Source organism: Thunnus thynnus, chromosome 9, assembly GCF_963924715.1.
Source record: "Thunnus thynnus chromosome 9, fThuThy2.1, whole genome shotgun sequence".
NCBI classification, from domain to species: domain Eukaryota; kingdom Metazoa; phylum Chordata; class Actinopteri; order Scombriformes; family Scombridae; genus Thunnus; species Thunnus thynnus.
In genome coordinates this window covers 27,050,160-27,065,819 of record NC_089525.1, presented here as the reverse complement: position 1 = coordinate 27,065,819, position 15,660 = coordinate 27,050,160, and the positions used below count along the sequence as shown (strand labels likewise).

The 15,660-nt window shown below is 39.0% G+C and overlaps 2 protein-coding genes across 10 annotated transcripts in view; one reads left to right on the top strand and one right to left on the bottom strand.

Annotated features, from left to right (window-relative positions):
• The window catches only part of rapgef2b (Rap guanine nucleotide exchange factor 2b), a 111,541-nt gene extending 106,165 nt beyond the window's left edge, over positions 1 to 5,376 (bottom strand). For 4 of the 9 annotated variants that reach the window (XM_067599902.1, XM_067599903.1, XM_067599909.1 and 1 more), the window contains exon 1: positions 4,660 to 5,374. In XM_067599902.1, the coding sequence (XP_067456003.1) occupies positions 4,660 to 4,728 (69 nt within the window). In that variant the 5' untranslated portion in view covers positions 4,729 to 5,374. Of the gene's footprint in view, positions 1 to 4,659 lie in introns of all 9 variants that reach the window. The other 5 variants (XM_067599904.1, XM_067599910.1, XM_067599905.1 and 2 more) reach the window with 4 other exon arrangements.
• Positions 5,377 to 5,819: 443 nt separating this feature from the next.
• LOC137188797 (protein SPMIP2) lies at positions 5,820 to 13,810 on the top strand. Its single transcript, XM_067598389.1, has 4 exons — positions 5,820 to 7,332; positions 8,568 to 8,797; positions 9,224 to 9,282; positions 11,844 to 13,810. Exons 1-4 carry the CDS (start codon positions 7,272 to 7,274, stop codon positions 11,902 to 11,904), a joined length of 411 nt encoding a protein of 136 aa, XP_067454490.1. The 5' UTR covers positions 5,820 to 7,271; the 3' UTR covers positions 11,905 to 13,810.
• The last annotated feature ends 1,850 nt before the right edge of the window (positions 13,811 to 15,660 follow it).

The window sequence follows — 15,660 nt, the reverse complement described above, 5'->3', positions numbered from 1 at the left end:
CACATGCTCCTGACGCCATGACAAAAATAGGAAAGGCAGTCGCAGAACAACACCCAGCTTCAGAAAATAAAAACACAGCTTCTGAGGCAAAAGGGGGGGGTTCTGTTGTCAAGCCGGTCTTCCTGCTTAAGTTCAAAAAGCATCCTGACGCTTTTCCTCTTCCTGCTTATACTGAGCAGGATGCTGAGAGATGGGGCCGGCTTTGTGCTCATCAGTTATTTCACAAACTGTGGCAACTGCTTCCTGTACAGATTTACTTGTATCTATAACTTTATTTGTTCCGGCTGTTGGCTAAAACTGACAGTATTCACAATAGAAACAGCTATAATCATAATGAAGGTGTGGTGCAGAAATATTGTCAGTATGCTGATATTTCAAATGTAATATACTATTACACAAAGGTTTGCATTATATGTATAAATATTAATGTATAAATTTAACTTTAATTTCCTGAAAATCATAGGGATGAATGCATTAAGCACACAGCTCTGTACCATTTAGGTCTAAACTAATATCCAGTTTAAATTAAATACTGTTCTTCTTTATTATTATTATTTTAAAAAACAAAGCAAGTCCTGTTACGCAATAACCACGTTGGCCTGCCAGCTATTTCCTTGGCCCTTTTATTTCTTAACTTAGCACTTCTCTATCATGTTATTATCACTACAAGAATGAAGGAGTGTTTGCTATTTGGAATATTTGTCATTCTGGCCGGACTATTAAACTTCTAACTGCTGGTTATTTTGAGTAATGAGCCACTAATCGCCTCAGAACTGAGATTTATTTTACTCACTGCGAGACACAAGGAGGTCAAGAGCTAAATGTACTAAATGCATTTAATTTCTCCCTGGTCTCTCCGAGTATAGTCGCTGCAAGCCAGCGCGGGCCCTCCTCTCTAAGTCCAGAATATGTGGAAACAATGTAAAGTAGGCAGCTTGTCCTTCCAGCTCCGTGGCTGTGAAGCGGGGTCATTACAGCCGAGGACTGTTGTTGTCGGTGGCCTTTAACTTTGCCACCTGGCTAAACAAGAGCAGCTAGAGGTCTGTCCTGAGTACGGCTACGTCCTGCAGAAAGACAGCAAGGTAAAAGCAGAAGCAGTTCACCGTGCACGACAGAAAGCCGAGCGTATGCAGGTTTTTTTTTCTTCCTGAGACTACAGAAAGTGATTTGGCTCATTAGTTCCAGGTTCAATGGTGCAGTCCTGGGTTTTGTACTCTTTTCCCTTTCATGACACATAGTTGAATGATGAGATAAGGAGATGAATGCTGAATCAAAATCAACCAGTTAATCAGTCAGAATTAATTGCCTTCATGGTCTACAGGAAAGAAATGAATATTGCAGCAAGGAGTAAAAATACACAACAGCCTAAACAAGCAATCAGTATACACATATCAGTTATAATTCAATGTTCAAAGCCGTTTGAACACTGAAGACTTTTTGCATGAAAATGGCTCAAGATAGAGGATAAAAAAGCTTATTCTGTCTGACTTTGTCCAAACTCAAAAGGTATTCCGATGACTTTTTGAATGAAGAAGAAAAACAGGAAGTAACTGCTCAAATTTGATGAGTTGTAACATCAGCAGTATTTCTATTAAATCATGCCTTGACAAGTCAATATTTTTTATAGCGTAGTGTTCTGCAAAATCATATTTGATTTAGGTATGACTGCATGAGTAGTCAAATATGGGCCCGTACAAGAATCCTGCTCCCGAGGCAGGCTTGCTGTCATCGTGACGTCTGCAAATCTGATAAGGTGTCTGTCTGTTCTGTTATGGGCCCCTGCAGTCATTTGTACAGGAGAAGAAGAAGAAAAAAAAAAAAAAAGACGTCCCTAAGGAGAGACAGCGGAGGAAAAGCCCTTATTTGATTACGTCTGTGTGATGAAATCTATCATCCACAGGACACAGGATTGATAGTTGTCAAAACCATTATAAAAATAGAGGGATGTAAATTCAAACCCTGCAAAAGATCCAGCTCAACCGACTGATAAAACACCACATATCCACTGCTTTTCCAAAACAAATGTACTCAGGTGCTATTTAGAAACACGTTGCATGTTTGAGAAATACTTCAGTTTCATTCAAAGGGATTTAATTGCTCCCTAATACTGTACTTTATTGAATTTGAACATTAAAAAAAAAGAGAAATTAGAGATCAAATAGCCATGTCGTGTAATCTTAATTCTTATCACTACTGCAATAATATGCAGGAAAACCGTCTCCCCCTCCCTCTGCGTCTTTGTCCGCCCTAAAATCTCGACGCACTCGCCGCCACAGTCCCAAATCATGCGAAGGACAAACCGACAAAGCCGGTGTGAAGACTAGCTGTCAAGTGGTCACTTATTTAAACCTGCCATGTGACAACAGGGTGAAGGCAGAGGGTCAAATCCCACTGTGGTCAGTCTTGAGCGATAAAGACAGATCCCTCTAACCGTTAGCTAATCCTGACAGAGAGGCCTTGCCAACACCATTAGGATAAACTCTGTCAGCCACCGCGGTCGCTAGACAGTTGAAAGGAACGCTAGGAAAGGTGCTGCTATTCCAAAACAAAAAGAGGAGTAAAGCAAAGGAATCTTATAGTCAGATGATATTCTGTACCGTGAAGATACATGTTGAAAAGAGCTTCTTATTTATTACCGACGTGTCTACTTGCTTCCTGCAGAATGACTGTGAGCTTTCTAATGGCTTTTAATCCTGTGAGAAGGTGGTGGATTTGTCTATGATGCAACTACTAAGTGCTATGGATGCAGTGTTTGTAAAGTTCACCTCCACGTTCCTTTTTCTTCTTTTCAAATAGCACCTGAATGCAACGTTCACAGAATGGGTTCACACCATGGCTCTGGAGTGTTAGCTAAGAAACTTAATAAAGTTCACAATGTTTTACTGAATCTCCTCGTAGGACATTTTGTCCGAGCCTCAGTCGGTATCTTTTAATCTGACTGTTTTTCCTGCTCAAACTCAAAGTACTTCATTTCCCCTCACATATTATCAGCTTGGGAAAACCTCAGATAACAGCGTTAAGATTTTAATATGACACTGAAAGCCACGCTGATTTAAAGATTCAGATGGGTTCGCGGGACGAGACAGGTTTTATCATCAGGTGTTACAGGCTGCCAGTTTTGTGTCACACTCTCACTTCCCCCACATCGACCCTGCGGAGCAATTTCCGGTTATCAAATCCTCAAATCGGCTATTTTCTACTGAGAAAATCCCCTGTTTAATGGAGAAGCGAGCACAAATTGGAGGAGCAAAGCTAAAAATACAACACAGGCAATTTGGCTTAATGATTGACAATTTAAAATCAATCCAATAAAACAGCAGCTGAAGAAACTGCTTGACTAGTAGGGTAGTAAATCGCAGAAAATGAAGTGGGAACTGTTTTAATAAAAGATTAATAATTCATATACAAGCATACCAAACATAATCGAACAAAACAAGCAATCTGAAGATGTCACTATGGGCTCTGAGAACTTCTGACAGGCATTTCTAAGATTTTTTTTTCAATTCTTATACAAAAATCAGGAAAACAACTGAATAATCAATAATGAGAATATGAATTTGCTGTAGCCCTAATTCAAAATACTAATGCTTAGTCCCATTTTGAATGAGCATAGCTCCTAGTTCAGTTAACAAGCCATCAATGACACCATAATTGTTTCCTCAATGTCAGATAGACTATGAGACGGCCGTGCCACCAACTGTAGCCCACCGGTTTAAGTGGTGGCCTATTGATTGTCCATTGTGTGTAAAGCCTTTGCTACAGCAGCATCCATTTGCAGTGGAAGCAGTGCGCAAATGAAACGATACCATCTTCACAGCCAGACCGAATTTATTATGTTTATGATTTATCTGCAGAGCATAGCTGCTAATGTCTGCAGCCATGCAAACTTGTGTATGTCTATGTGGCTCAAGGGTAATAACCACAACCCACACGATTTGCATGTTTAGAGGCCATTCAATTGGCACTCCAAACTTCCCACAGGATACTGGCATGGATCGGATGATACTGAGGTAGTATTGTGCATTGGATTTGAGAAATGACACAACAAAACACTATTAGGCCACAGGGTTATGTCCAGTGAAGCTGTAAATCCCAACAAAAAGAGAAAAGCTAGACATGAGTATCAATAGTACAGGCCTAAAGGAAGTATTAATCTTTAAATTGGGTCCCGGTCTACTAAAACTGGCTGGGGTTTACGTCTGTTTTGATAGGCTAGTGTACTGGCTAGCATAGGATTAGCCCCGGTCTGTGCCTCTCATGTAACAACCTTTGCAACCTTTTAGATGTTTGGTTTGCTGTTGTTGTTGTTGTTTTTCCTGCAAAATGCACACGTCAATTTGCCTAAGACGACTTTTAAAAAAATGCAAAAGCCTAAAAAATGTGGAAACAAGAAGCACAGACTAAGTTAGTTAGGATCCCACCGTGGTTGCAGCTCCTGTTATGTTAAGTAGCCTTGATTATCTCTGCTGATAGAGGGCTTAGCGGGATGTAGCCACACTGGAGCAAGCTGAATGGCAACAGTTGCACACAGAAACACCAATACACTGGTGCAGTTTGGGACATAACAGTGTAGTGAGTATTGTAACTAAACAGCAGAAACAACCACTTATGAATGTGGATGATAATAGTAGCTAAACATGATAAATCATTTCATCTGACCTGTTGCGTCCTATCAGCCGGATTCATCATCACAGCCTGCCGAAAGCTGTTATCCACATAAGACGCCATTGTTTTGGAAGAAGCCGTCTGGAGGATATTGAATTCCTATCTCCTAAAAAGAAAATAGTTTATAAATCTCCAGGGGCACGGATATAAACAAAAGAAGTCCCCCCTGCTGCCTTGCTTTGTGCTTGTCGCCTGTGCTCCCGATGCTAGCGGATAAGCTGGGAGTGCCCGGAGCCAGGCCACGACTGGAGCCAGACAGGCGAGCAGTCTCCTCGGGGTGTCTGTCTTTCTGTTGCCCGCTGCCCACCACCGCCGCCGCCGCCACCACCACCACCACCGAGAGGGAAAACTTCTTATAAAAGCGCGGCTCAAACAGTCTCTTCCAGTTATTTTCTTAACGTGAAAAATGTCCCTTTCTTATTCAAGCCAGCGTTCATCAAAGCCATTCCTTGTGTCTTCAGCATTTCTGCTAGCGACGGAAAGAAATCCCATGTAGGATGATCCGCTAAACAAAAAAAAAAGTGAGCTAAGAGCTAACGCTTATCCCGTCAACAACAACCTGGCGTCCATACTGAGAGGTAGACCCGGGTTCACTCACTGACAAAACACATTATATTGTCATTTTTAACGGGTCTAAAAGTGGAGATGGGTCCGCCGCCGCTGCGCTCTGTTGTATGCCACCATGGTGACTGACACGCCAGTCAAGACGGCCGCACACACAAGCGGTACTTCCTTCAGAGGCTTTCAAAATACCTGCCTTTGTTAACGGTCGTGCAAAGTGGTTAATACAAAGAGGCAATGAATGAATGATAACGGCGTGTTTTAGGGAGGAGTCTGTCTGCAGTAAATTAATGCACCGTTGAGGTGTTTATTCCCTGAAACCTCGTTTTCACTGCACTTAGACTATCAATTAAGAACCATATTCAAAATGACACAGCGAATAGGGCTATGTTAAAGGACCAGTGCATAAGATTTAGGGGGTGTCTATTGGCAGAAATTGAATATAATATTCATAAGTGTGTTTTCATTAGTGTACAATTACCTGAAAATAAGAATTGTTGTGTTTTCAATATCGTAGAATAAGACTTTTACATCTACAAACCTGCATTCTCTCTAATTGCCAGCAGGGGGCGACTCCATTGGCTCAAAAAAGAAGTCCAATTGTATGGAAGTCTATGAGAAAACTGACCCTACTTCTCACTTGATTTATCACCTCAGTAAACGGTTTCTTAATGAGTTTATGGTCTCAATCGCTATTATAAAGTCTTCTTCGATGCAGCATGATGTTCATTTTATAAATTAAGGTCCCATTTAGAATAAAATAGACAATAAAGCAAGGTATGCTTTAGGGTGTGGCTATGTTGTGATTGACTACCACAGCGACAACTGGTTAGGTAAACATGGCGTAACCCCAGATTCGCAGAGTATAGGCATAGTTGTAGCCATAGCTGTCACTATTTCAGTGCGTTTTCAGGTTACCAAGACAAAAGTCTTGTTCAGCATTTAATGGTATTAAGCCTGTTTTACTCTAGTGAAAATTTGCATTAGCATTATCACAGTTAACCATAGACTGTAAATGCACCGTGCCATCCATGCTAGCAACTAGCGTTAGGGTCAGCTCTCAGACACTGGTCTTTTAAATTCACAAAAAACCCATATTTTTTAAAGTATGCACAAGACTGATTGCCTCAAAATAGTCTAATTAACCCAAAAGAGGAATTTGAATTGTCCATTTCATGTTAAGCAATGTACCGTACCATAGTACATCATGCAACATTGTATTTTCAGTAGCTGCATTATTTTTAGTCTGACAGGCCATTTAATCCAATTAGTGTATTTGATTCAGCGCCCTGCAATGCTTTAATCTTGTTAGATTTGCATACAATTATGCTTTTTTGTGTCTGAACAAATGTATAGTCTTACTTTGAAGGGAAATTTTGTTGCGTTTCCGGTTTGATTGTTGCTGTCTGCGTGTGACTTGACAGAGATTTAGTCACAAGGGGCGGCTCATGGGCGAGTCCATTTAACAAAAAAAAAGGGATTGGGAAGGGAGGGAGTGCAATATGGAAAAGTGATGCTTTGGTACCACCTAGCGACGATATAGAGGATTACACATTTAGATGGATACCAAAAATTCAAGATGTGGTATAACAACAATCTAGTTATTAGTTATTAGGATGGAGACATATGAAATATGTAATATATATTCCTGTAGATTAAGGGAAATAACATAGTTAAGTTATTGTAAATTCATTATTGTATCCTACAGACACACAAAGTTCCCAATAAAGATACAACAATGATAAAATAACATTTGGGGCATCTCTGAATTCATTTGCATTTATTTCATTAAATGATCTGGGATTAACTCAGATAAAATGCAATATGAAGTGGACATGGTTGAATAGCAGAAGCATCCCTTGTTTTTCAAAATGTAACTAGGCCACAAGCACTGACGCCATGACAACCAGTGGCTGCATGACAACCAACCATGACCCCATGGACGGAGCAGACCGCTTGGCTCATGTTATCACCCAAGGGTGCCCATTATATAGTTGTAGATAGCCTTCAGCTGATCCAAACATAACAGTCATTAAAAAAAAGAGATGCAAAACAGTGAAGCAGCTGCAGAAGGGCCACATCATGGACAAAGGATGATTTTTACAGGTAGGAGAAGCATGGAGAAAATGTGCTTTTATTGTGTTCTTCAACTGAATCCAATTCTCTGAAGTTTTTTTTTTCCTTCAAAAAAGCTGAATTTCAAATTCCAGTTGAAGCAGCGTCTCTGTAGTTTTATCTACAGTATGCTGGTGTTGTTATCACTACAGAGAGAGCTGAAAACTGGTGGGAAAGTTTGTATCGTCAAACTGCATTAACCCAGTTTCCTGTGATTATGCTACAAAGCATTGCACAACAATTATATGATGTCTAAGCATAATATGGCCTGTGTCAAAGCAAATATAACTATAATAATTTGACACATGATGGCACTGTAACCAGGGCCAAAAGTAAGTTGACATATTGCATGTGTGCCTGAGTGTGCATGTCACTGTAGAGTGTGTCATTTTGTATGCATTGGCATGTGTCCCACATACACACTAATTCTAAGCAGGTTTTGAGTATGCATGTGATGAAACAACTCCAGGAACACCTCAGCAGTAGCACTCTGAAGTTGAAGTTTGATTGCCTTTGCACAGCACACATATTGCAACATTACCTGCTAGTGTAAAACAATGTAGTATGTTGATTTCTTGTATACTAACAGCACAAAATAGTATATTATAAGTATATAGTATATACTGTATTATGTAGTATGGAATTGAGATGCAGCTATACTAGATCTGTACTTTATGCACTATATAGCTTACAGTGTGCTGTGTTATTGTCTATCTCTGTGGTCTATTATATCACAAGGAACACTTGAATATTTCCCAAAGATTAATTATATATGTGTCCTTTGTGCAGCTTTTACTAATAAGAATAAACAATGAAATAAAAAAAAAGAAACATCAAAGAGTGCATATTCTGAAAAACAGTGATCCTTTGTTCTTAAACGTCTCGAAAAAAGATAATTAGTTGCAACAAATCACCCAAAGCTAAATGCTGAATGGATGCACTTTTTCTTTTTTCTTTATTTTTAACTTTATGTAAACTATCTTTAATTCATACTGTGGCTCTCAGTTAGCTCAACTGAATTCAGCTCAATGGCTGCTGACAACATCATATGGAGATTAAATCAACAATATTTCATATATATGCTGATAATATTTGTGTTTTTCTTATTAATTTCTACATGCCTCTGTGTCTATAGAATCTTAGTTGTAAGTAAATGTTTTAGTTTCATTTATTTCTCCTGTATTATTTGGTCTTTACCTTCTTTTCTGAACACTGACTCTAACAAGGCCCAGATGGAATTGGTGACTACAGGCCAAGATCCAATTATTTCCCCCAGTACATCGGTGTGGGTGCCTCATCACCTGAGGCCACAGGTGACCTCAGTTTCTTGTGCCGGGCTGCACCAAATGCCCCTCCACCTATACCCAGGCAGAGCTTTGTGGGGGAGGTTGGCTGGGGCTGGCAGTACAACCAGCTGTTGAACAGCGGGACACTGCTCAGCAATATGCAAATTAAGGTACGGCTAAAATCCACCATGTGCAGTGTATGCAAAATGTGTGTGTACAAGCAGTCATACTTAGGTAAATTTGCCACAAAGTTACACTGATTTGACTTTGAGAGATAGTTGGATGTGATGCAAAATGTTTGGATAAAGTAGTACAGCAGAGATTAAGGTTTGATTTATTGATTTTTTTTTTATTGATCTTAAATTTTTAGTATTTTGTCCAGTAAACCCACATTCATTCATTTTGTTATGATGGATAACTTATGTATTGGATTTGTTAGATAATAAGTGTTGACTCATGACATTCTTGATCAGGAATGTAGATTTTCACTCACTTCTCGGGTGAACCAGTTGTAACAATATAACATGTTGTATAAATGAAAGAAAACAGCGTTTCAGGGATAAATCGACCTGATCCGAGTCCTTCTTTTCTGACAGAAAACTGAGTTACGAACAGCGCTGGAGGACAGAGTGACTCACAGGTTCCAGGACAAACAGTAAGACAACTTTTGCAACCCCTGTTTTGGACACGTCGGATGTCATTTGTTTCTATCGCTCAGAATCGTATTACATGTGTGTGTGTGTGTGTGTGTGTGTGTGTGTGCTGTTTCAAATGGATAAGTCAGAAACATCTCAGGTTTGCACAGTGTTGAGTGACCGCATTGTAGGTTATCTGCATCCTCATTCATAATGCAACGCTTCCACTTTTGCAGGAACACACACCGCCTAAACCTGTAGATAAGAGACAAAGCAGACAGACATGGACTCAGTCGCATTATGGACAAATAATACAGACATACTGTGAGCAAATACTCTGAAAAGTTCATCATCTGACATATTAAGGTTTTTATAAAATCAACTACATTACATCCACTTCCTAAACAGAGTGTTAAAGTCTATATTTCCTTCCTATTTTTCTACATTTCTTCCTATATTTGCCGAACACTTTAAGAATATTTCTGCGATAGAAAATGAATGGGAGACTCTGTTTAGCTTTGACTGTTCACTGTGTGTTTACCTTTAGATTCTTAAAAGCTGAAACCCTTCTGATGTAGGTTACAACATAGCCTTATAGGGGAAAGTTTGGATCTAGCATCATCATCAAAACATCAGATTATCTTTGAAAGTTTTTCATATCTCAAGCAGATCTCCACAGATGTGTAAAATCTATACCGACACTTCACAATGACACTTTGTTTGTGTTTCATTTAATTTATCACCCATGTCTGTGTATCCTTGTGATTTTGTTTTCTGGTCTCTTGTTTTCAATTTTGTGTATCCCAATATCACAAATTTGCCTCATAAGACTTTACAATCTGTAAAGCAATACAGCATCCTCTGTCCTGAGAACCTTGATTCGAAAAACTCCCTAAAAGGAAATAACCCTGTTTTCAGCCTCATGGGACCACCACTGTGCCAGTAGACTTTTAGTGGTTGCATGGACAATGCACATTAATCTGTTAGTGCCAGTGTTAGCCCATTTTCAACGTCCTCCTGAAATAACCTGCACGACAAACAAACATCAAATGACAAAATAACACAGTATAGAAAGTAATGATGAGGCACACAAACAAACATGCTGTATTTCACAAGACAAAAGCTTTAGCTGACAAGACAGTAATGCAAGCAATGAAACAGTGCTGGGGACGTATAAAAATATAATGACAGGCTATGGCCAGGCCAGATGAGGCTATGTACAAGGACACATCTGGATACATTTGAGACAGGTTTTACGATCGAATAAGGAACTGTTTGTATGTAATGGAAAGTCGTTCCAAGTTTGGCAGGTTTTCACAAAGAATATGACATGTGATTGTGAGTCTGTCATTACATTGGTTTGTTATCAGGCCCACAATCCCTCAGAAGTGTTGAACGACAGGTTTCCTCAATCAGTACATACAATACAATAACATAAATAGGTGAATCAATACTGAATGTTTGTCTAAGGGATGAGGACGCAGTGTGAACTTCTGACAAACACTAGAAAGTACAACTTCTTAAAGGTACAGATCAGACTTACAGAGTAAAATAAGTGGTTGTATTTCATGTAGAATCAGGTAGATTTAATAAACTCAATAACCGCACATTATTTAAATGGAAAAAATCTGACAAATGATAACAAGAGATAATGCAAAGGTAACGTGTTATAATGCTCAGAGAGATATGATCTGATGGATTAGGGAAGAAAACAAGGAGAAAGCCCATTTACCAGAAGAATTCAATGCTATTGCTGTGCAAACTCAGCAAGCAGTAAGCACACAGATATAGTGAGGAGAGAGGAATTCAGTACAGTCTGCCCCAGCTTAGAGTCCCTTCTGCAAAAACAGGGACATGCATCAAAGTTTCATAGATATTTGTTTCAGGACGCACTTACTATCTAGAGAACAGGGATATGGGCTGCTTCAAACATCAGTCAGCACTTGAAAAGATTGTTAGAATAATGTTTTTCTTAAAACTGGCATTCTGGGAAGGAGCAGTAGTCCATTTCTATTTTGACACAGATCCATCAGCTGGGTCACAAATAATACAGGAAATACTGTGAGTGACCTTCGCTGAATTCCCAGGCTCTCAAGCTTCCCAGCCATTAAAATGTACAGCAGTTACTGTTGTTTAATAACTGTGTCTTTATACTGCAATGCAGTTAAGAAGTAGCAGTACAGTCTTCACAAACACCACATCTAAAAACTTCTTTCCTCCACAATAATCTTATGTGTTTGTTTTTGCTTTTATTTGTTTCCTGATTTTAATCATGAAAACTGAATATATGACCTTTTAAAACTAGAAAGAGTGAAGTCCCCCTGCTGCCTAGACATATTCAATCTCATTATCTCCCAGTAATTCTCAAATCAAATAAATAGGTTTGTTATAACTTTGGGATTTATGAGATATTATGAAGGTAATAAATAAATGACTTTCTGAAAAGTGACTCTTTAATATGTGGGAGAACATACCCTTTAGAAATGCATGTAGGTCAGTGATGTCAATTGAACCCTGCCTCATTTAGTTCTCTCACTGTCTTCTGGCGTCCTTTAATGGCTTTTTATTTGTTTCCTCTTAGAGCGAACATGATGGATGACTCACAAGTCAACACCAAGTTTCACAGAAACAGACAGAGCTAACAGCAGATGGCATTCTGCCACCTACGGCGGCCGGAGGACCTGGTTGTTAATGAGATGTGTCGAGTTTGATTAAGCATCTTTTAATCTCCGTAACATGTTGACTTTTCTACAGTTTCATTTTTCACACCCTCCAGCCTGAATAATTCAAGCATAATTCACACGCTTTTTTTTTTTTTTTTTGGTGTCAAGCAGACTGACATTTCTATCTACCTGTGAAAAAGTTCAAGCCAAGTTTATAACTCCACTTTTTCAGTTGTAATCATTGTGCTTCACTATGGAATTCTGATGCAGTCTTTGACAATATAAACAGAGAAAAACAGTGTTCATTGTCAAAGTTTTCACAATCTGTCATATATGGTATTGATTTCTCAAACTGAAGATTGTCTTTTCAAAGAAAACAGCCAATATTGACTTTTATCAGAGGTCCCTCCCCCCTCTCACAGTGTCAAAGATGTGGACTGTGATTCCCGTAAGGTACCTAGTAATCCATCCCTAGGGGTAAAGCAATCACATCCACTTACGTCCGGTGTAGATAACTGTACAGATTGTTCACCACAAGTAGAATCACCAATTTTCCTATAACAAGCCACACAGGCATCTATTTCTTGGGGTCAGTTGCAATTTGCTGGTAAAACCATCACTGCAATTGTCTGCCCGTCTGTCTGATATGCACCTTAAGGCATGTTGTGGTTGAATTTTGTTGAGACAGAACATTGTGTGCATTTACAAGGCAATCTGAGTGCAATCTATGTGCTCAATGGTTGCTTACCTTTTTGGCTTATGACCCTTAAAACAAAGTCATTTTCTACTTGAGAGTCATCTTTTCAATATACCTACGTGGCCAAGGAGTGATTTTTTTCACCTGCAGAGGTAAAATTATCCAGTATTTCAACAGCAGAAAAGCATTGGTTAGAGGAATATCTAAAGAAATAAATATAATATTGTGTAGAGAAGATATTTTTTTATCATTTTAATCATTTTACAACCCCTCAGATTTATCAATCACAAAATAAATCTGGTCTTTTGGTCCAGCTTTAGACTATACCTTCAGACAATGCAACATTAAAACCATCTCACATCGGGTCGCTTGGGACAAAATGTTTTCAAATGAGGCCCCATGGTAAAATGGGCTCTCAATTTAAAGGCCATGACTGAGAAATTTCTGGAGTAGCCTAGTATAGAGCAAAAAAAGTAATGGAAACTACTAGTAATTATTGCATAATTGGCATTAACAGAGATGTATGACGTAAGAATTCAGACTCTCAGTCTTTATCATACTTATACTCAGGGTTGGATGATATGACGTTATACAGTATAAACTATTATGAGATGATATAGATTTGACAAATGAGAGACTTTGCTGTACTGTTTATACTGCGATAGCTATATGCCTAATGTCATTGGGTATCTAAGGTCATTGTTGGTGACAACATTGCAAATCAATAAGCAGTTCTGCTTTTATGACAGTATCCTTATATGATTATGGCATCAGTGTGATAAATGATCTTTATTAGCCATGTATTAAATTTTATGGAGGGCCGAACACAAACTTTTTCTGTCCGGTTATTTAATCCACAAACTGTTTCTCAAGTAACCTCAGTAATTCTACAGAAAATTCAATGTATTGATATGTATTGACAAATGTGGAAGAAGTATTCAGATCCCTTACCCAAGTAAAAATACCAATTTAGTAATGTAAAAATACTCCATTACAAGTAAAAGTCCTGCATGAAAAATCCTACTGAAGTAAAAATACATAAGTATTAGCTGCAAAATGTACTTAAAGTATTAAAGTAAAATGACCTGTTTCATCCCTCTGACTGATATGTTATAAGGGATCATCACATTATTAGTACAGTCAGCTTCTTGAGGAATGTGCCTTGTTACTTTCAGAATTAGAATCATCTTTATTCGTCAAGTATGTTTATGCATACAAGGAATTTGACTCTGGTTAAGTGGCTCTCAATGTGTTCACACACAACACAACAGTCTTCAGAAAGATATACAAGGAATGATTGTATACAGGTGAAACTGTTTCTGTGAACTGTAAACAGGATATAAATAGAGCAAAGAAATGAAGAGTGCAAGGAGCACTGAGATTAATACTAAATGGTAAAAAAAGGAAAAAAGAGCAGTACTTTATATTCAAATAATAGGTGGTTATGTACAGTACATACAGCCTTCTCAAATACACAGTGATGATTGCAATTTATTGCACTTTTTTATGTTTTAGACTAAAATAAATATATTTATATATGTACCCTAATTTGTAGGTGCAGTTGGTATTATAGTGTTACAGGCTTATTGCACAGTGCCTGGGTTAACTGTTCATAAGTGTGACAGAGAGAAGGAAGAAACTGTTCCTGTCTGGTAGTTTTAGGGTATAGTGTCCTGTAGCGCCTACCGGAGGGGAGAAGTTGGAACAGGTTATCTTCAGGGTGTGAGGGGCAGTGATTTTCCCTGCCCGTTTCCTGATTCTGGAGGTATACAGATCCTGGATGGTGGGCAGGTTGGTACCAATGATCTTTTCTACAGACCTGACTGTCCGTTGTAATCTGTTCCTGTCCTGTTTGGTGGCTGATCCAAACCAGACAGTGATGTGTAGAGAACAGACTTGATGACTGCGGTGACTGGATCAGCAGCTCCTGAGGCAGGTTGAACTTCCTGAGCTGATGCAGGAAATAAATCCTCTGCTGGTCCTTTTGATGCTCGACTCCCACATCAGGTCCTTGGAGATTGTAGATCCCTTAAACCTCAAGGATTCCACAGCCGACATAGTGCTGTTGATTATGGTGAAGGGGGACAGTGATGGGCTCCTCCTGAAGTCCACTGTCATCTCCACAGTTTTGATTGGGTTCAGCTCCAGGTTGTTGTGACCGCACCACTGTTCAATCTCACGTCTGTATGCAGACTCCTCTCCGTCTCTGATGTGGCCGATTACTGTTGTGTTGTCTGCAAATTTCAGGAGGTGAACAGACGGGCCTCTTGAGGTGCAGTCCACCACTGTACATTGATATTGTCATATAAAAGTTAAAGAACTGTGATAAAGGATTTTTATCCACTTTGCACATTCCTGCTTACAGTAGTGACTAGTAAATGTGTGCTGTGAAAAAAAACACTCTCAATTCAATTCAAACTCTTAATTCAATTCAATTCAAGTCAATAGGCTTTACATTTGACATGTGTTGCCAAAGCACAATTATGATTATGAAAGACCTTGTTAAGGAATGAAATTAACAAAAAATTATGTGAAAAACAAAACAATATTAGTTAATAGAATAAAATAGACAATGAAAGAAATTAATGACAGTTGTGTGGCTCTTCTACACTTTCAAAACATTAATAGACCGAATGGATCAAATTCTGATAGTGAAATGAGCCATTTTGTGGGGGTTGTGATGCTCCAAAAAAGTCTCTCTTTTTCCCCATGAAAAAAATGAGAAAAAAATGCTTTTTGGGACCCTCTCAGACCCGGAAGTTGTAATTCCAAGGTTTGGCCACGATGTCAAATTGGCTTCAAAGCCTGGTGCTGTTCCTGGGCAAGTATATCCAGCTGCAGCCGCAGCTGCAACACGTACGTGCAGTATCGACATTACACACCCACTTCACTACACTTTACTACACCCACTTGATTTAGCTTTAGGCATGAGGAGAGGGACGGTTAGGGTTAGGGGTCAGATGGTGTGTGTTATGTAACATGCCGGTGGTCACTTGCAGTATTGCAGCGAAAAATCCCCCTGCGGCCCAAAAAGCATT

Excerpts from the sequence above, each read along its gene's own strand:
- LOC137188797 (XM_067598389.1), top strand. The coding sequence starts at position 7,272 with ATGCAAAACAGTGAAGCAGCTGCAGAAGGGCCACATCATGGACAAAGG. Across the intron at positions 7,333-8,567 it reads ACAAAGGATGATTTTTACAG|GCCCAGATGGAATTGGTGAC; the intron begins GTAGGAGAAGCA and ends GACTCTAACAAG. Across the intron at positions 8,798-9,223 it reads TCAGCAATATGCAAATTAAG|AAAACTGAGTTACGAACAGC; the intron begins GTACGGCTAAAA and ends CTTTTCTGACAG.